The sequence below is a fragment of the Cnephaeus nilssonii genome, assembly GCF_951640355.1.
Source record: "Cnephaeus nilssonii genome assembly, chromosome: 5".
Lineage (NCBI taxonomy): Eukaryota > Metazoa > Chordata > Mammalia > Chiroptera > Vespertilionidae > Cnephaeus > Cnephaeus nilssonii.
In genome coordinates, this window is record NC_137076.1 from 74298606 (window position 1) to 74320094 (window position 21489).

Sequence of the window (21489 nt, forward strand, 5' to 3'; positions counted from 1 at the left end):
TCATGTGGAGGACGTGGAGGGGCCCCATGCCAGGGACTTCCCAGTTTCTAGGCCAGTGTGAATGGACACAGCTCGTGTGGGGGTTGTGGTCAGGCTGGGCACAGTGGAGCCTGTATTCGGGGGCCTGGGTGGGGCTGAAGGAGGCCTGCTGTCTGCGGGCGAAAGGGCAGCCAGGGGGGCTCTCCCACCAGAGTCTAGGCCTGGCCAGCCCTTGTGTTCTGTCGGGTTTGCGTACAGGTCCCAGGTGCTGTTTTCCTCACCTGTGCTGGTCTCCTCTATCCTCTGCTCCCCCCCTGGGGGCCCTGCTCCAGGATCTTTCCTGCCCGCCCCACCCCTACTTGACCCTCTCGATTCTGAGCTCCTGCGGCACTTGGAGTGAGAGCATCCCACGCGGCTCCTGACTGCACACTTCTTTGTCCTGAGTCCCCTTCCTGGCACCCTTGTGTCTGGATTTGTCTGTGTCCCCCGCAGTGAGCAAAGTGGCATTTGGTAACTCAGTGACATCCTCCGACTTGGGAAGGAGGATACATTAAAAATACAAACCATACACGGAGTCAGCACTTTCCTTCCCTCAGACTTGAGCTGTGCACGTGTCAAGCAGAGCTGCCCTGTGTGGGCTCTGAGGGGCACGTGTGCTGCCCGCCTGGTGGGCGAGGGGCCTGTGCACGGAGTCTTGGGCCAGCAGCTGGAGGTAGGATGCTGGTGCCTGACTGGGAGCACAGAAAGGCCCCTCAGGCAGAGGCGTCAGCACCCTGATGGAGGCCACCACAGGGCCCAGGGTGGGGGTGGAGCGAGCTTGTCAGTGCCCGTCCCGTGTGCTCTTTGAAAAGAGCAGGGTCCACCTTCTGTTGACTGAAGTCCTGCCAGCTATGTGACCTGAGAGGAGGGGCAAGGAGGCACGTGGGCAAAGTTGACATTTTGGAGACCGCTGAGCACAGAGCCAACTCTGGGCTCTCGATTGCACCAAGTCCCATGGATTCAGGCCCTTCTGGGAAATTGCTCTGGACATAGAACATTTCACGTCTGACAGCCTAAGTGCAGACATGATTGCACTTTGATTGGCCCAAAGGGTAGCCAGACCAACCAGCACCCACAGGCTGTCTGAAGCCTAGAATGACAGCAGGAAGGATACTCTCTCCGTCGGTGTATGAGAGTTCCAGGTGCTCACATCCTTGTCAACAACGGGCACTTCCTGTTTGTTTTTTTCATATTGGCCATCCGAGTCTCACAGAAAGAGAGACCCCTCTCCTTCTACCGAGCCTGCATCCTAGGATCGCCCCTTTCTCCAGGGCCCCCAGCCAGCAATCATGGCCTCCAGTTCTCTCAAACCTGGGTCTTCAAACTCCCCTTCCCACGGGCTCCTGTGGTGCAGCCTTGGACGTGCTCTTGTCGCCACTGTCTGTGTAAGCTTCCCTCCAGCCCCTGGGCCGTGGAGAACAGCCGTGCTGTCTGTCTCTCACGGCCGACATTCTGGAAGGAGACATCTCTCTTATTCAGCAAGTATTCGTTTTAACCTGCCGGTGCTGGGCACAGTGGGGTCCTACGGTGAGCAAGATCACTGGCCCTGCCCTCATGAAGTTTATAAGCAAATAGGGAAGACAGACATAAACAGACAAATGCTTACGTAATGGCAGTTGTTGCCACAGCCCAGTTCCTTTCTGCACTTGCATACCTTGAGATCCCTTGAGGCCAGCTCACATGCCACCTCATCAGTGCTGCCTTTTCCAACACTGCACCCACACTCAGGGTTAGGTGTAACTGTTCCTAACAGAGGCTGAAATCCGAGGGCAGAGACCAGGCCACGCTCATCTCGGAGCCTCCCGCCTGGCACAGAGCCTGGCACATCAGAGGAGCTCAGTTAGATGGATGCAAGTCCCTTCCCCTCTCTGAAATCAATAAAAACATATTTTTAAAAAAATTATGCAGAGAATAAGTACAAAAAGGAGAAGATGGGAGAAAGGTCCATATTGTCAAGAAATAAAGGACAAAGGATTTGATTCAGACAGAACTGGGTTAAAAAATAAATAGTTTGATTCAGCCAGTGTTGCTCAGTGATGAGTGTTGACCCATGAACCAAGAGGTCGCCGGTTTGATTCCCAGTCAGGGTGCATGCCCAGGTTGTGCGCTCGATCCCCAGTTGGGGTGCGTGCAGGAGACAGCTGATCAATGTTTCTTTCTAGCCCTCTCCCTTCCTCTCTCTCTAAAATTCAATAAAAACATATTTTAAAAATGTGTTTAAGTAGTTTGGATTAGGGAAGTGCAAGTCAAAACCACAATGAGATACTTCTTCACACCCTTTAGGATAGCTGTTATCAAAAAAACAGAAAATAACAAGTGTTGGCAAGGATGTGGAGAAATTAGACCTTGTGCATGGCTGGTGGGAATCTGAAATGATACAGTCACTATGACTATAGTTCCTTAAAAAATACACATAGGATGATCATATGACCCAGCAATTCTAATTCTGGGTATTGAAAGCAGGGACTCAAAAAGATGCTTGTAGCCTTAACTGATTTGGCTCAGTGGATAGAGTGTTGGCCTGCAGACTGAAAGGTCAAAGCAAGGTTCAAATCCGGTCAAGGGCATGTACCTGGGTTGCGGGCACATCCCCAGTAGGAGGTGTGCAGGAGGCAGCTGATAGATGTTTCTCTCTCATCGATGTTTCTAACTATCTATCCCTCTCCCTTCCTCTCTGTAAAAAAATCAATAAAATATATTTTTTTAAAAAGATGCTTGTACACCCATTCTCATATCTACATTATTCACAGTAAAAAGGTAGAAACAATCTAAATGTCCATTGACAGGTGAATGGAATACATACACACAATGGAATATTATTCAACCTTAAAAAGGAATGGAATTCTGCCACATGCTACCACATGGATGAACCTTGAAAACATTATGCCAAGAAGTGAAATAAGCCAGACACAAAAGGACAAATATTGTTTGATTCCACTCATGTCAGGTACCTAGAGTAGTCAAATTCGTAGAGACAGAAATTGGAATGGGGATTGCCAGAGACTGGCGGTATCAGGGAGTGGGGAATTAGTTTTAGAAGTTCAGAGTTTATGTTGGGAATGATCTAGTAAAAGTTCTAGAGCTGCATGGTAGTGATCGCGGCATAACAATATGAGCATAAAACTTAATGCCATTGAATCGCACACCTAAAATTTTTTTAAATGGTAAATTTTATGTTATGCGTATTTTACCATGATTTAAAAAAAAAGGTAATTTGTGTATATTATGGATATTTTAGAAACTATTGGTAAGCAGAAAGGGAAAAATTGCAAGTCATTCATTGTCTTACCAGCTAGAGACAGCCACTGTTATAATGTCAGGGTATCTTTCCATTCATTCCCTATTCTCTTAAAAAAAGAAGTGTGTGTCTGTCTGTCTGTCTGTCTTTGGAGAATACATTGGACCTGTAGGAAGTCTTCCTCACTCTGTCTCTCGACTGTCCCACCAAGGCTGCTTCCTCCCCTTGAGCCATCCAGAGCAAGTCTATCCGGGTTCTGGACATCAGTCCTTTGAACAACTTCTCACACCTGATTTCACTGCTCTGCACCTCTAGGGCTGCACTTCTCTGAAAATGCCCATTTCCCCCTTGTGTCTGAAAATGTGGTACCAGCATGGGTCCGGTAACAGTCGGAAGGTATGCAGGGAACAGTGAGTGCCTGTCTCAGATACCACACCTCTGAGATACGTCCACGTGGGCACAGGGGCGCTCGTGGACAATGTGGTCATTGTTGTGTCTCCTGGGAAGGTACCTCACAACTAAGCCCCTAAGTCTGTTGGTCCAGGTTGCACTTGACCCAGGTCCCCGGGCCTTGCCTTGGTGTCTCTTGGAACCGGTGCTGGGCCTCACATTATCCCTGACCGTGACTGACTCTGGCTCCTAGAGCCAGCTCTGCAGCCTGTCAGGAGCCGGTGACCTCATGCCCCAAGAGCAGACCCGCCCTCTCCTCTGTGAGGGAGTTTGGAGAGCAGAGAGGGCCCCACAGCCTCTGACCCTGCTCCCTGGGAGGAGCCGCCATTTCCTTTCTTCCTCCCAGGAGAAGGGAGCCTCCTCCATCCCAGGCACCTCTCTGCCCTGCGCAGCAGTAAGTCAACAGGAATGAGCCAAGCTGTCAGATATGGGGGCTCCTTCCATCACGTGGGCTCTGCAGGCCCTGGGGGTTGCTCTGCCTCCTCCACTGCCATCGGGCCTGGCCCAGAGCCATGCCACAGCTGTCACACCCTGTGGAAGTGACCCCCCGACCCTCACATTTGGGTCCAACTACAGCCTCTTCCCCCCCTCCCCACCCCCCCCCACCCCCGCCCCATGCCACCTGATCCAGGAGTCAGGGCATGGCCAGATTTACCGACAGCAAGAGGCCACAGCCACTCAGGTGACTAAAGTTCATGCCTGTACCCACTGATTAGAAATGGAGGGGGCCTTCATTTGCCTCCGGATCCAGCCAAAGACACAAGACCCTTCTCTCTTGGCTTTGAGGCCTCCACAGAAGGGTTTATTTAAGGACCTTTACAGCCCAGTCCTGAGATTATCTTTTTATTGCAACTTTGATTAATGATTTATCAAAAACTGATACTAGAAACACTGAAGAACAAATTTGCCCTAGAGATTAGGAAAGGTCTACATCTGCCAGGCTTGGGTACCTGCCCACCTGCTCCCTCAAAGGTTAGACTAGGACAAAGGTACACACACACACACACACACACACACACACACACACAGAAAAAAACAGGTATAAATGCCCTTACATTCTTTTAGAAATTAGGCTATAGATGATAAAGAAACGAGGCAAGGGAGAAGAGCCAAAGGACCTCTGAGTAGAAGTTTTCTTTCTTATTTTGTTTCTAGTAATACCTATTAGGAATTAACAGCTTAAAGGGGAATTTGGAGTGTGGGGAGGAGAGGAGCTGTGTGAAGACTATTCCTCCTACAGACCTCCAGTCCAGAGAACTGACATCTGAGAGGTGTCCGCTGATGGCAGGGAAGGGGCAAGCGTGCCAGTCTCACCAGCACTTACTGCGGGAAGAGCCTTGGAGGGGACTGGGCTGTGCTCGGGCTGTTCTGAAGGCCCTGAGGCTGTGACCCGCCAGAGCAGGGTCCACAGGTTGCAGGAGAGTCACCTAAGGACACAAACCTGCCTCCTCCCCTGCAGGAGAGTCTGCCAGTTCCCGCCCCTGAGAGCCCCAGGGAGCAGGGTGCTGGCTGGAACACTTTTCTCTTCCTCTCAGCTCTTCTGAGGTGGGAGTAAGAGCTGGCAGAGAGGCTTCTAGATGGAAACTGGAAAATGAAACTGGAGATCACAGCCTGGAAACCCCAAGTGCTGGGGTTCCTTTTCCACAGGGAGTCCCCTGAGGGAGAAGGGAGGGGGGCATGTTTAGTGAAGGCCATGAGGGTGTGCCCTGAACGGCCTGCCAGTGGTGCATCGCCCGCCTCGCTGGCAGCCTGCAGGTGGGGAGGCGCCGGTGGGGAGGGCCCCGGCGGCACCAGCTTCCTCTAAGGCCGCCTGGCTTGCTGTCACCCCTAGAAGGGTTTCCTCTCTGGCGAAAGCTAATGTCACACTTTAGGTTGAAAAACTCTTCTCAGAGGTGCTTTAGGAAGGGCCCTGGCTCTCGGTTAATGTGAAAGCGGTTCATCTGAAAATGTTTCTCAGAATTAAGTGTTTCATACCAGCAGCTTCTTGCCCTACCAGCTGCCTTCACCCCCTGGGCCTGCCAGGCTCCCTCACATGCACATGCAGGACTTTGGCAGGGCATGGAGGTGCTTGGGTTTAGCTGGGGCTCAAAAATAAACAGCTCCAGCCCTCTCTCCTCCAGTCTCCGCAGCACACACGTGAGCCAGCTCACCAGGCAGAAACACCACAGCAGCTGCCAGCAGAAACACTCGGGGCAACTTGGACACCAGCGGAGAACTTTCATGGAAGCCATTTCAGAAGGGGCTGGAATGCAGGAGAGAGGACAGTGGGGAAGGCACCAAGAACTATCCCTACCCCTAACCCCACACCATCCCTCCTTCTTCAGGGAACGCTGCCCTAACCCCCAGCCCCATGCATTCCTTAGACCCGTGGTCGGCAAACTGCGGCTCGAGAGCCACATGCGGCTCTTTGGCCCCTTGAGTGTGGCTCTTCCACAAAATACCACGGCCTGGGCAAGTCTATTTTGAAGAAGTGGCGTTAGAAGAAGTTTAAGTTTAAAAAATTTGGCTCTCAAAAGAAATGTCAATCGTTGTACTGCTGATATTTGGCTCTGTTGACTAATGGGTTTGCCGACCACTGCCTTAGACGAAGACCTTGACAGTGCACTTTCACAGCACCCTGTGGTTTTCAGCTGTCTGTGTGATTACTGGCCTAATGTCTGTCTCCATCACTGGAACGAACCCTGTGAGGCCCGGCACCTGGTCTGTGTTGTTCCCTCCTGCATCCATTTTGGGACGCCCTATATGCATGGGGGAGTCCTGAAGAGCCCGAGAGAAGGACAGCGCTCCAGCAAGGGCGTTCCTCAGGGTCCAGACCCCACTCCGGGCCCTCAGACCACCTTCAGTTGAGGATGCTGTGACAGGTGCCCCAGCCCTGCTGCCCACAGCCCAGGGACCCCAGCCGGTGGAATACTTTGTCCTGGTGTGCACGGGGCGGGGAGGGGGGGTGTCCTGTGGCACATTCTCTGTGGTCCGGGCTTTGCTCCCCTATCTGACAGATGGGCTCACGTAGCCTCTTCCAGACAGGCCGGGCCACTTAGCTCCCTGGGCTGCCCAGAAAAGAAAGGCCACGTTAGCCTGTGGGCCAGGAGACAGGCTGAGGCGTGGGGGGCATGATAGTAATGAGCAGGACAGTGAAGGATGCCGGTGGATGGTCCTCTGGGAGTAGACGTGGACAGGGAAAGCAGCCCCGACTTTAGACCGCACACCACCCTTTAGTCTCCTCACCTTCTTACCTGGAAATGGCATTTGTTCTGGCGCGTGTGCCTTGAAAGGCGATGTAACAGAAGAGACTAGGGCGGAGTTTGGAGTTGGGCTCTCTAGGATCAAATCCTAGCTGTTCATTCGCAGGCTACGTGGACTCCGAGACAATTACTGAGTCTCCCTTTGCCTCATTTTTTCTCTTCTGTGACATGGGAACGATTATAGCAGATTCCGTGAGTTGATTCCTGTTCCTGATGTGTGGTGAGGGCTCAGTCATCGTTTGTTATTATTGCCATAACCGGGCTTGTGAGGAGCCAGCAAGATGGCAAATGTGAACACAGTTGCAGAATCGAACGCACCAAACAAACATGAGGAAAGAGTATTGTTTTGGAAATACCGAAGGCACCGCTTCCCTCCCACATTTGGGGTGGGGGCAACATTTAATTAACTTACTCAAGGTTAAGCTGGAAGATACACCAAAAGGCGATGAAAAACTGAAATCGTCGACCGTTTGAGCTGTAGGCTGCACCGAAGCAGTGCGGCTGGTGCAGATGGTGAGGGCCTGAGCAGGCCCACTTCCTCCCTGCGTGCCGCGAGCCTTCCTCATACCAGCCGCTTCCCAAGGCTGCAGGAAGTGAGGTCAGGAACACTCAGGGTGTGACCGGGGAGGCCTGGGCAGGGGTCGGCAGCCGCAGGGTGGGAACAGAGGTCCTTGCTGGGTCCTGAGGCCGCCTGTGCAGGAACCCTGCCCTCTCTCCCTGCCCAGGCCTGCCCAGGCTTCTCTCTCTCGAGGTTGCAAGGTATTGCACAAAAGGCCTGGTCCCAGCTTGCCAAGAGGCAGGCTGGAGAGGAGAGCCGAATCTTTTCTCAAAGGAAATGCAGTTGTGGTTTTGAGACGTTCGTTTCACATCTGTGGTTGGCGTTTCCCAGGGTTCTCAGAGGTGAACGCAGGGTCAGCTGGATGTCGCCAAATAAGGTTCACCAGTGACCTTAGCAACAGGCTTGCTGCCCATTGGCTGCCGCTGTTGCCGCCTGCCAATGCCGCCTCCTGGAGAGCAGCACTGAAGCTGGGTAGAAGCTCCACACGTGCAGGGATCCAGCTGCGCCCCGTCGCAAATCACTGCCGTTTGAGGCAGCCAGTTAGGTAGAGAGCTCTGGGCAAAGGTGTCAGGGGAGCAGGACTGCCTGGCTGCCCAAGTTTCAAAGTTCATGTGGCCAGTACCCCGCTGACCGAGTCCTCACAGAGCACCAGATCAGCTCCCTCAGCTTGGTGGCCTGGTCCCAGCTTGCCAAGATGAGCTGCCCTCCTGCTCCCCCAAGTCCTGGCTGTCCACCTCGGAACTCCGTGGTTCCCATTTCATAGTTCTGCTCATTCCTCCTTTGACAGGCACTCTGCTAAGCTCCTTCTACACATTATCTCTTTTAACTCTTTCAACAGCCCTGGGGGTCAGTTAGCCCATTCTACAGATGGGGAAACTGAGGCCAAAGAAAGTCAGGTAACTGGTCTACAGTTATACCAGAAAGTAGGGAAGCCACAATTTACACACGATTTAAACACTATATATATATATATTATTGATTTCAGAGAGGAAGGGAGAGGGAGAGAGAGAGATAGAAACATCAATGATGGAAGAGAATCATTGATTGGGTGGGTGCCTCCTGCACGGCCCACACTGGGGATTGAGCCCACAACCCGGGCATGTGCCCTGATCTCTTGGTTCATAGGTCAACCACTGAGGTCACACAGGCTGGGCCAGATCCCACCCTATTAACTGGATGTAATATAGTGCCAGTTACTCAGTGTCTCTGTGCCTCGGTGTCTTTGCCTGTGACATGGGGATGTTAATACCTACCTCACAGGTTTGGGGAGAGGATTGCACGGAGTAACTTATGTACAGGAACCTAGTGCAAAGTGGCGGTTTGCCCAGTAGCACACCTCAGCACGGGTGGGCCTGGTGCCTGCTGGGCATGCTCCCCAGGCAGCCTGCATGTTCCTGTCCCACAGAGTGTGCCGCTGAAACACTGAGGTCTGTGGACCAGACTTCTCTGTGGCCTTTGTATTTGGTTTCCACTTCCTCATTCTCAACCTCTTCTCACCCCCACCCCCATCCAACTTCATCACTGAGGGACGGAGGCCAAAGAGGAGCCAGCTGCTGAGGAGTCCTAACCTATGGGTGCCAGAGGAGGGAGAGGGCGGCTGGGCCACAGGGAAGGGATGAGGTTCTGAGGACAGAGGGTGGGCCAGTCAGGCTGTAGGGGCAGGCATGTCCCATTTTCTCTACTCCAGACAATGCTGGTGTGTTACAGCACTCCTTCCCTGAGAAACATTTTCATAATTAAAAAATACATAAGTGGCCCTGGCCCGTTTGCTAAATGGTTAGAGTGTCGGCCCACAAATTGAAGGGTCTCTGGTTTGATTCCTGGTCAACAGTACATATCTCGGTTGCAGGTTTGATCTCCAGCCCCGGTAGGAGTGTGTGCAGGAGGCAACCAGTTGATGTGTTTCTCTCACATGGATGTTTCTCTCTCTCTCTCTCTCTCCCTCTCTCTCTCTCTCTATCTCTCTTCCCCACTTCTTCCTTCCTTCCACTCTCTCTAAGGATCAATGGAAAAAATATCCCTGGTGAGGATTTAAAAAAAAAAAATAGTACATAAGTGATCTGGTAAAGATGAAAATACATATACCCTATAACCCAGCAGCCCCACTCCTCAGAATGTTCCCTAACCAAACTCTTACCCCTGCGCACCAGATACCCACATGGCACAGCACCAGGAGGAGGCCAGATGCTTGCTCATCACCACCGGAGAATACAAATGCCATGTGCAATGTTTCTGCAGTGAAGACGAATGGACCACAGCGACTTGCAGTACTGTAATATGGTACAGAAATACTGCCATAATGAGGACTCTCATCAACGTTATGGAACACCAAAGAAGATGTACATAATCCCTTTCAGGAAAAGTTTAACAGCTGGCAATCCTGGACTCTATTGTGTAAGGATACATGTGGAAGAGGCAAAATATAAACAACAGGAATTATCACAAAAGTCATTTTAGCCGTGACCGCAGGGAGGGCTGGGGTTGTGATTGGGAGGAGTGCACAGGGGCTCACAGCAGGCGTTGTTTTATCTCTGGACCTGGTGGTGGTTATACGCATCTTTGCTGCATATCTTGTACTTATTAAACCGGGTATGTGTTCTGTGCGTTTTTCTGCAAGTACTGTTTCACAGTAAGAAGCGCATTCTGTCAGGCCGGCGCTGGCCCGTGTGTGCGTGGGCAGGGCAGCAGCAGGAGCCCGTTTTCTGAGCAGCACTCGGGACTGTCACACTGTTTGCTGAACCACAGCTGTCACTGTAGCCCGTGGAGCCTTGGAGGGAACGGAAGACAAGGACTGGTATGAATTTAGGGTCGGAGGGCATCCTCTGACATGTCAGTACAAGCGGCGGAGGTCCATCAGTGTTTGCGGGAACGGGGCTGGAAGACACCGTGGTCAAGGCCTGTCTGGACTTGAAGGGATCTGGAGGGGCAGAGGACACATGCCGATGACTGGGCCTGAGACCCCGCCCCCTGTGGCCCCCCTAGAACATGGATTCAGCTGGCGTTCCCATCCCAGGACTCCGCTACAGAGATGTCTGTTTGTGTTGATTATCTGCATTATGCCCGGCCCCTTCAGGATAAATAAAAAAAAGGAAAATAAAAGTCTTCAGCAGTGGCTGGGACAGGGTGCATAATACGGAGTCTCAGGCCACAGGATGAGGCTTCCCTGACTCTGTCCCTAGGGGAGAGGCGTTTTCTAAGGTTGCAAGCTTGTTTTATTCACCCTTGTTTCCCTAGCCTGCAATAAGCCATGGAGGACAGTTAATAAGCGTTTGCTATTGAGCAAGTGTGCAGATTGTGCTGTAGGGAGTAAGGCCTCATCAGGTCTTGGAGAGGCAGCCTGCCGGGCTCCCTGCTTCTCTGGTTCATCTCCAGAGAGCGGTCTTCCTCAGGGGGTGCCCAGGGCTATTGCGCCCTGCAGCCCATCAGGTGCTGAAGATGACCCTCGGTTTCCTTCTCCAAGCTAAACTCACCAGTCTCCACGATTGTCTTATAGCCCTCAGCATTCTGGTTATCCAGTCTGGAGAGGCAACAAAAGCATCCAGGTGTGTTCCGAACAGACAGAACCGCGGATGTAGATGGAAAATTAGGGTTCTGTGCTTTGGCAGTCAGTGTATCCGAGTTGCAATGGTGATAGCTTCTGGCAGGGCCTCCAACACCAGAAGAAGGCTTCTGATCATCTTCCTTTGGTGTTTTCACAGCCTTTACACAGATACTTTTAAATATATATATATTTTAGGACCTATGTAATACTTTCAACAATGAAGATTTTAAAAAGAACACATAAAAATGTAAATAAAATAGGATCTTTTTATTGATTTTAGAGAAAGGAAGGGAGGAGAGAGCGAGAGAGAGTGTAACATCCATGTGAGAGAAAAACATCGATCTGCTGCCTCCTGCATGCACCCCAACCGGAGATTGAGCCTAGAACCCAGGAACGTGCTCTGACTGGGAATTGAACCGGCAACCCTTCAGTGCACAGGACAATGACCAACCAAGTGAGGGACACCGGCCAGGGCAACACAAATACTTTTCTTACATAAAACTCCACGAGGTAACCTTGTCACCAGTGTTATATTTCTCTTCAGCTCTCCTGGAGACTCCCTGAGAACTGGCTTGGGGTAGGCACCCCATAGATGTCAGTTCACATTATTTACTTTGTTGTTTTATTATTTGAATGAACAATCATAAATTCAGGGTCATTAACTGAGCATGTACTCTGTGTCAGGCACTGCCTGGTGCTGGAGTATAGCAGTGAACAGAATAGGCCTGTTCCTGCTCCCCAGAGCCCCCAGGCGGTCTGGGAAGACTTGTTGATTAAATAATAAACGCTGGTTAAATTCATTGTGAGCAACACCGCTACCACCAGACATTCCCTGGGTGTTCCCTGTATGTTCAACTCAGAACACACTGTCCTTGTCCTCCAGTGCTGGAAGGTGGGAGTTGAAGACACCACCCTGAGAATGAAAAAAACACGGGACTTGGACTGAACTGACGTACAGATCAAGTCCTAGAGGTGCCACAAACTCACTGTATGACCTTGGGTGAGTTAACTTGACCTCTCTGAGCCTCAGTTATCAGTGAAATGGGTATAACAATACATCCCTCAGAGGCAAGAGAGGATCAATTAGGGTCACCACATTGCACACCTCCAGGGGGTACTGCTCAGTTGCTGGTTACCTGAAGTTAAATGAGAGCACTTAAACGGCTCTGTGACCTGAAGTTAACAATAAATGGTGGCTATTGTTATGCACAAGTAGAGGGAAACAGGGGTCACCGCAGGCCAGCAGGCTGCACAGGATTTGGCCAGGCTTTGTTCTTCAAGGAAGGGCAGGGCTCTGAGAAGTGCAGGCTGATGCAGGCAAATGCCAGGCTGATAAGGGAGGTGGTGGTCTTAACCTCAAGGCCTAAGTAAGGAGTTCTCTAGGAACAGAGAAGCCGCTGGGAGCTGAGCATGGGGCAGGGATGGAGGAGATGAAGGTGAATACTTTATCGAGCTGCCAAGGATCCTAGAGAATGTCTTGTCCAGCATCCGGTCTCACAGGCCAACAGAGGCCAGGGAGGGAGAGGAGGAGTCTCCAAGGTCCTGTGGCAAGGACCAGGGCCAGGACCCCCGCCCGTGCAGAACCAGCTCAAATGACTCCACAAGCCCAGGTTGTGGCCCCACAAAAGGAAGTCCCTGGTACTTTTCATTTATACAATATTTTTTTCTGATGGTAAAAGTAATTATAGCATTATGGAGCATTTTTAAATTATAGAAATATAAGGAAGGAAATATAATCGCCTAACCCCACCACCTAAGGCAATCCCCGTTAGTATTCTTATGTATTTCTTCCAGAAGGTATTGCAGACAAAGTTAAACATCCTATATTTATTAGATTGGAGTTGTATTGTGCATAGTTTCATGTTCCACCTTTTCCCTGAAAAACTGGGAGTGTTCTGTGAACAAAGGGGCTATTTTAATGCAAAAGAAACTCTAGAAATCTTTTTCTTAGCAAAAAAAAAAAAAAAAAAAGGTGCAAAGCTTCAGTCTGTGGTGGTTGGGAGGACTTCCTGCAGGCTGCAGGGTGGCTCCGACTCACGTCCGCTGTGAGCTCTGAGGCAGCGGCTTAGAAAGTCAGGTCTTTCTCTTCTCTCCTGGCCAGGCTGCAGCTCGTGCCTGCCGGCAGGACAGATGAGTCTGCACTCACCCTACGTTTGCCGACCCGGGATATGTAATCACTCACTCCATCCAAAGGCATGGGGGGTTGTGACCGCTACTGTTTATTAACAACAGCATCGCAATCTGTGCAGCACAATGTTTTCTCGGGTGTTATTTCACCCAAGACACACACCCTGTGAGGCAGGTAAGACAAAGCTGTTATGCTCGTTGTACAGATGGAGAAACTAAGGCTACAAGAAGTCTAGTGGCTTCTTCGAAGCTACACAGCTAATAAGGGACAGAGCAGGCAGATTTGACTGACCTCCAATTTAGTGATTTGTCCTCTCACCTTTTTTCCCCTCTAGTCCTAGTATTTCCTGAGGTCAACTGGATCCCCTTAGTGAGGCCAGGGACTGACAGTGCTGTGTGATGGAGGTGTGGGAAGGACGAAGAACCCTGCCCTGGGAGTTTTAAGCCGAGCGCTGCAGGCCCTGGCTGGCTGTGCTGAGTGGCCTGACCTCAGGGCAGCTCCTCCAGCAGGACTCAGAGCCAGCACCCTCGCAGGTTTGGAGAGTGGGCTCTGGGAGGCTGCCGTTTCCTACAGACACGTCCAGCAGAGCACTGTTCTTGACCTGCCCTGGGCTCCAGAATCTCAGTGCCTCCCAGGACAAAACGGCCTCTCACGGAGGGATGGTGGGGCTCTGTGAGACCCACTCTAACCAAGGGATGTGGGGCAGCTGCATCCCCTGGGTGGTTTCTCGGTATTGCTGCTGTACCATAAACTACGTGGCTTAAAACACAGATTTATTATCTTACAGTTCTGTAGGTCAGAAATCCAAAATGGGTCATAATGGACTAACGTCACCGTGTCAGCAGAACTGCATTCCTTTTGGAGGCTCGAGTAGAGAATCTGCTTCATTGCCCTTTCCCGCTGTAGAGGTTGCCTGCATGCCTTGGCTTGTGGCGCCTTCCTCCATCTTCACAACCAGCAAGTCAAGGCTAGTCGAGTCTTTTACACAGTTCTATCTCTCTGGTTCTGATTCTTCTGGACTCAGACAGATAATCCAGGATAATCTTTTTTTAAGATTACCTGATTGATTCCATCTGCAATTTTAATTCCCAGTTGCCACCTAACATAACATGTTCACAGAGTCTATGCATTAGGATGTGGACATTTCTTTTTTTATATTGTTGACACCATTACAGATGTCCCCATCCCCCCCTTTTGCCCCATCACCCCTCCCCCTTTGCTTCTCTCCCCCCAGCCTCCACCCCTCCCCCCTTCCCTCTGGCCATCATCACACTGTTGTCTGTATCTATGGCTTATATATATATTCTTTGGCTAATCACTTCACCTTCTTTCATCCAGCGCCCCCCCCCCAATACACACACACACACACACACACACACAGCTGTCAGTCTGTTCCATGTATTCATGTCTCTGTTTCTATTTTGTTCATCAGCTTATTTTGTTCACTAGATTGGATGTGGACATATTTATCCCACCACGGACCACTACTCTGCCTACTCTTCTGCGTTATCCAAGGGACTCATCCTCAGGCATAGACAGGGTGTGGGGCCAGACCACAATCAGGATATGCCAGCCACTGTCAGAGAGGTCCTTTCTGCCCAGGCCCCCTCCCACCTGCCTGCTCCTGACTCAGCTCATCCTGTCCTGGCCTCCTCTTCTCCCATCTGCTGCTCCCAGTTGGAGGCAGAGAGGAGCTGGGCAGGAAGCACCAGGAGGTGTGGACAAGGAGGAGGGAGGTGTAAGGCTGGTTGCACCCGGGCTGCAGGAGGCCTTGGGAGGCTGAGCACTTCCCACCTGGAGACCCTACACTTTCCAAGGACGGGCTAGCAGTGGTTCTCAACCTTCCTAATGCCACGACCCTTTAATACAGTTCCTCATGTTGTGGTGACCCCCAACCATAAAATTATTTTCGTTGCTACTTCAGAACTGTAATTTTGCTACTGTTATGAATCGTAATGTAAATATCTGTGTTTTCCGATGGTCTTAGGCTCTACAGCAGCGACCCACAGGTTGAGAACCGCTAGCAGGGTCGCCTAAGACCATCGGAAAACACAGATATTTACATTACGATTCATAACAGTAGCAAAATTACAGTTCTGAAGTAGCAACGAAAATAATTTTATGGTTGGGGGTCACCACAACATGAGGAACTGTATGAAAGGGTCACGGCATTAGGAAGGTTGAGAACCACTGGGCTAGAGCCTAACCTCTGAGGACTCGACACAGAATCTTAAGGGTCGCTTCAAGGCTAGAGGGGCAGGCAGCCAAGTATTGGAGTCCCTCCACCTCTGCATGCCCGGTTGCCCTTGACAATTAGATTTCAATTGGCCCCTTCCTTCAGGTGATGACTCTTTGTCTGCCTTATTCATTCCCTTCCTCCTCTCTTTGCCTGGACGGCATGGTGAGGGCCTAGGGGAATCTAAGGCCCAGCAAGAGGGCCTGTGGGCAGCAAGGGAGGGAGAGGCTGGACAAGGCCTTTGGCCCTCCAGGTAGGGTGACCAACTTGCCCCAGGTTTGTCCAGGACTTTCTCAGTTTTAGCACTGAAGGTTCCACATCCCAGGAGACACCTCGGTCCTGAGCGAGGGCCTTTGCACCTCCTAATCTACTCTAAATTGCCTCTGCAGCCTGGACAGCTGGCCCTTTGGACTCTGGGATGCCAACCCCTGCACAGTATCCGGGCACAGAGAAACCTGGGGCTGAGGAAGGGCCCCAAGCCAGGGCCCGGGAAGTAGACTCCTGCTTGCCGTGTTCTCAGCAGAGGCATCACTTGCAGAGCCACGCCTGTGTCTGCCTGGGACCGAGCTCCTAGGCATGTGCACAGGGCTGAAAAACTATATTTGCACCCGAGTCTCTAAAAATTTAACAGCCTGATTACTTCTGGATGGTGTACTACAGGTGGCTTTAATTAATGTTTCTATTTACTCATCTGTATTTCTTACTCTGTACAATTGAACCATGCTCCTTTTATTTGTGTAGATTTTTAATAAAAGAAAGTAGCTAACGACCCAGCCTTCCATCTCCAGTAGTCCTGCTGAGGGAGACAGGCGGGTTGTGCTTGCTGTATGTCGTGCGACACAGCGGCCCTTGTTCTGGGATCTTTGGCCCTGGCTGCTGGTTGGACGTGGCCCATTCCACCCGAGGCTCTATCGCAGGAGCAGAGCTAGTTACCTCTCTCTGCCCTCCCTGCCTCTCAGTCTGCTCCCTGCACCCCTGAGTCCAGCCTAGGTCGTCCCCAGGGAAGGACTCAGAGAAGCCAGGTGGGCAGTGGGCAGAGCAGGTGAACAGATGCTGACTGCAGGGTTTTGCAAGAGATGCTCCCGAGCGCCGGGCCTGCCTGAGCACTGTGAGGAGATGCAGGAGATGACTGCTTGCCCCAGGGGAGTTTTCAGTCTGGCTGGGGAGATTGGGCACCTCCACGTGGGGAGTAGCAGACAGCAAGGGGACAGGCACTGGATGGTGAGGCTTTGCCTGTGTGGGTTGTCACATAAGGGAGGGCCTCAGGGCCACAATGCATGTGTCTTAGTATGGCCAGAGACCAAAACGGGGGTCCTTCTGAGTGACCTGAGGCAGGTCCCCCAAGAGGGGCCAGATGGGCACCTGGGCTGGGAACTCTGGCTGCTGCCAGTTCATGACAGATGGGTGGTGATGAACAGTCACCAGGCTGTTCTGAGTCTTGGAAAGTTGCACATCCCTTCAGGCCCTCCCCTCGGCCCCACCCCACCCACTCCCCCACCTCCAGGGAATGCCAGACTCCCACATCTACAAGCCCAGCCCTCACCCTGGTTCTCAGCACCCTCACATCCAGCTCCTCTCCCCACCCTGGCAAGCCAAGAAGGAGCACTGGGAGAGGAGTCCTTCGTCTGAGCAGTGGCAGCCACCTTCACCTCCCACAGCCAAGGTCAGCCGCCCCCACCCAGTCCACCAGTGCACCAGTGTGGCCGATGTGACCGGGCTCCTTGATGTGTTCTTCATTTTAGAAAAGTAATAGCTCTTCTGGCATAATGACTTCCTCCCTATCCACCCCAGATCCCCAAACACCACCACTGTGTCCACACGGTCCCTTCTTTCCCAAAGAAGCCTAGCACACCATGCTCCCCACCCCCACCCCAGGACTCAGGTGGCCTTGGCCACGTACTTCACTCCTGAATGGAGATCCTGGCCTATCCTCTCACCTCTCTGAGCAAAGGTGTGGCTGAGGAGTTGAATGCTGTGGAAGAGCTCGTTGGTCCTGCCCTAATTCCGATGGAGAGTCTGATGAGAAGAGGTGGCAGAACTGAACACCCTGCAGCCACCTGGTTTCTAAGGAAAAGCAGAGGGCAGAAACCAAGAAGGAACCCAGGCCAACAAGGCATTTGGCCAGAAATAGAAGTGAGGGCCCCACCCGCTGCCTCTCAGCTGGGTCTGGAGGGCAGGGCGGGGCAAGTCTTCTGAAGAAAGCCTGCCAGTGAGTCTGAGCGCCCACCTGATGTGGGGCAGCAACCAGCCAGCTGTCAGGAGTGCTGTTTTCTCAGGGACCAAGAAGCCAGGATTTGACTCACGACAGCCACAGAGTGGCCCCAACCACATGACTGGGAGTTAGGATGCACCACAAATGGTTCTGGCTGGTACAGTCACCAGAGTCCAGACCTCTGAGGACCCCAGGACCCCACAAGGGTCTGGTTTTGAGCGGAACGGGAGCACTCTGGCCACATTGCTCAGACAGGCAAGCTGAAAAGTCCTCTTGGATTCCTGGAGCTGAGATAAGGGCTAACAGGCCAGAGTTCCCTGGAGCCGGTTCACATTCAGACTTGTGTGGCTGAGCCGCCCCCTGCACGGAGGCCAAGTCACAAGCGGTCTGCGTGCCGCCCTCCTGGGGCCCAGCTCCTGGAAACTGCAGGTGGCCTCCAGGGCATAGGCGGGGCATCCCCCTCCTTGAGAACCAAGACAAACCCTACCCCATGGGGCCCTGGGGCCTGTGGCTGCAGAGCAGTCCCCTGGGGGCGGGCGGGGGGAGGTCACGAGTTCTGAAGGCAGGGGCGGGTCCTGCACAGCGTCCAGAGCAGCGGTGGCTTTTGCTACCTTCTCTCGGTGTCTCCGAAGGCTTTCTTGGCATGAGGTGCTAGTGCCCTGTTCCCGGGCAAGCTCTGCCAATCTTCCTCCCCAGGCCTCAGTTTCCTCCTCTGATACTGTGGAAGCAGTCTGGGTTCTGGGCACAGACTGCTGTGGGGTGGAATCCAGGCCCCATACAGATTAGCTGAGTCATCTTAGGCAAACGCCTTATGCCAGTTGAGCTTTGGTTGGTCCGTGAAGCAGGGGCTGTGGTGGGTGCCCGTGTCATGGTGCGTAGGGGGTGCTTGGCACCTTGTCACGGTGAGCACTCGAGGACTATGTTATCATTACCCGGCCAGACTTTGAGGTCCTTTCCATTCTGCCTCTTTCTGAGCTCGTGGAGCTAGATAAGGGATGGTGAGCATGTCCTTGCTTTATTGCCTTCAGTATTTCCCCAGTTGAAATTAAACTGCATAGACTCTTTAGGCCCACCTCACCATGGAGCCTGCAGAAGTGGGGACTTCTCCAACTCGCCACCCCCAGAAAATCATCAGAAAGGGGTCTCTGGGGAGCTGCCTGGAGTTAAGAAAACCCTGTGGCCAACCAGCTATTCCCTTGTGCTGCCTGAGACTTGGCCTCACCAGGGAGTCCTGGCTGACAAAGACAAGTCTCCCTCTTCCCAGAACTTTCACTCCTGGAAAAGAGAGTTCACCAGCTCCCCACTCTCCCTCCCCAGGCTCCTGCCCCTGTGACCGGCCACTGGTACAAGTGGGGAAAGGTTAGTGCAGTGCTCTGATGAATTTCAGGCATCCTCACAGTGGAGAGTTCGTCATGTCCAAGTTAAGAAAGGGCATTGCATCTGAAAGAGACAAAGCTTCCTGGATGCTCCAGCAGGGCTCCTCGATCGATCCCCACTGATACAGGGATTTGGGGGTCTGTGCAAACTGCGAAGGACCAAATGGTTCCAGAGAATGACAGCCTGGGTATGACCAGCTCTGATAGCCAGGGGGCGTCACTCCCAGAGGAAAGGACTCCACCCCAACCAGGCCCTGGACTTTTCCGAGGACTTCAGTTCTGTCTCAGTCCCCATCTGAGAAAGCTCTTATCCTGCATGTGGTGCGCTAAGAGATGTTGAAAACCAATACACTAAGAAGGGATAGTTTGCATCGGTATTCCCTGAAGATCTCCTGCCACCCTGAGCCTCTGTATAGCAGCTAGCATATTAGCCTGTAGCTTTCTTCCTCTTGCCAAGTGAGCGGAATGAATAAACCAGCCCAATTAAAATGACACCTTTGGAGTAAGGCAAGGAAACCCTGTAAGTACCCAGAAACGCCTTTGAATATCTGTAGACTTGGCAGGAGTTCTAGCTGGTATGACTGAGCCTCACTTTGCCAGATTACCCCATTGAAAAGTGGTTCTTGATGACAATGATATCATCACAACCCCTAAAAAACAGACTTCAATGGCTTTCTAGCTCCCTCAGCCAAGAGCCTCCACCTTCACTCAGTGCTTAGACTGAAACTCTTGGAATGACCCACAAAAGCATTGGCAGGTCCTTAGAATGACCTTCAATGATTATGCCCAAGTTTGGCTCGGATTAAACTGATGTTGTTCCACTGATGGGGCACCTTTTAACTAATGAGTTAGTGTCAGCTGCCATCACCCTTAGGTGAGCAGGCAGACTTGACTGTTTCTCCTGTTAGGGATAGGCTGAAGTCCTTGGTGGGGTGTGGTGGGACAGCTCACGGTCCTGACCCTACCCACACGCCTCCTCCGTGCCTGGTCCCGAGGACCCAGTTCCAGTATTATGAGGAGGGGGTACAGGATATTCTAAGGAGTTGGTCCCAGTTGTTTAGGACTCCTGGGATAAGAAGAGCTGGAGGCGCTCAGGACTCCAGCTTGGCTCTGGAGATTGGGTGAGGAGAGGAATTCCTCTCCAATTTTGGTAACTTTTTTTTGGTGATGAACTTTGGCATATTAGAACTTGAGATTTCTACAGGTACCTGGGACTTCAGCATACCCACTTCAACATACTCTCTGTCAGGGATGAAGTTGAAGGACAGAGAAGTCAGAAGCAGTTCCTGTTTGCTCTGGGTTGCATTCCTTCCCTTCCATCCCTCCTCAGTCCACTCTCCCTGGCTTCACACCGCCCCCAGCCATCCTTATCTGGAAAAGCCACCCACTAGAAGTCTTTGCCAAGCCCCCTTTTAGAAGCCACAGGGGGCTAGTCACCCCAATCCATTTTTCCTCAGTAAGGGCTGGGCTCTGGCGGAGCTGGCAAGGTCATTTTACCCATCCCTCTTCCCATAGGTGAAGCTATTCTTGAAAAACCCAGGTGGACCTTCTGATGGGCAGGGCTTGAGATTGGGGTCTATCCAGGCACCTACATGCGGAATACACCACCACCACCACCCCCCCCCCCCCCAAGCAGGAGGCCATCTGTCACTCACCCTGCATGTCCAAGGTCAGAGAACAATATTTCTTGAGCTTGGCTGAGCATGTCCAACTGACCTTTGCCCATGTTCCAATTTCCTCATCATTCTTTCACTCAGCCTTCCCTTCCCCACCAAGGGCCCACATTCCTTCCAGAGAGCTGGGTCAAAAGAGGGGATCACAGTGCAAGTGGGTTCTAGGACTAAGTATAGGGAAGATGTGTCTACAAGGTTGGTTTCCCTGAGCAACCCCCTCCCTGCCAAGGCCTCATTCCCTAGATCCGTGGTCGGCAAACTGCGGCTTGCGAGCCACATGCGGCTCTTTGGCCCCTTGAGTGTGGCTCTGCCACAAAATACCACGGCCTGGGCGAGTCTATTTTGAAGAAGTGGCGTTAGAAGAAGTTTAAGTTTAAAAAATGTGGCTCTCAAAAGAAATTTCAATCGTTGTACTGTTGATATTTGGCTTTGTTGACTAATGAGTTTGCCGACCATTGCCCTAGCCTAGATGATGCTAATGATGCTGGCAGGCTTCTCTTGACCAGACTGCCTACTGCTGGGTACTGTTTATGCCAGAGACTGGGGAGGGAGAGGAGAAAAGCCCATATCCAGACCTCTCACCCTCAGATATTCCTGTGACTTGGGCCTTATCTGGAGGGTGCTTTGGCATGTGTCAGTGGTTCCCAACCTGTGGTTTTCAGAAACACTGTTCGGACCAATATACCCCTTCCAAGAGTTTCTGTGTGCATTAGCCCAGACAGACCCTGAAAAGACGTGGAGGAGGGAAACCTGCTTCATGTAAGGTCATCCAAGGTTTTCCTAACACATTTGTGCATGGACCCATTTCACAGTACA

The 21489-nt window shown here is 52.0% G+C and overlaps 1 protein-coding gene across 4 annotated transcripts in view; it reads left to right on the plus strand.

Annotated features, from left to right (window-relative positions):
• The window catches only part of LOC307098988 (uncharacterized protein), a 65501-nt gene extending 49320 nt beyond the window's left edge, over positions 1-16181 (plus strand). For 2 of the 4 annotated variants that reach the window (XM_079770191.1, XM_079770193.1), the window contains one exon: positions 15802-16181. In XM_079770191.1, coding sequence (XP_079626317.1) covers positions 15802-15877 — 76 coding nt within the window. In that variant the 3' untranslated portion in view covers positions 15878-16181. Of the gene's footprint in view, positions 1-9657; positions 14403-15801 lie in introns of those variants that run through there. The other 2 variants (XM_079770190.1, XM_079770192.1) reach the window with 1 other exon arrangement.
• The last annotated feature ends 5308 nt before the right edge of the window (positions 16182-21489 follow it).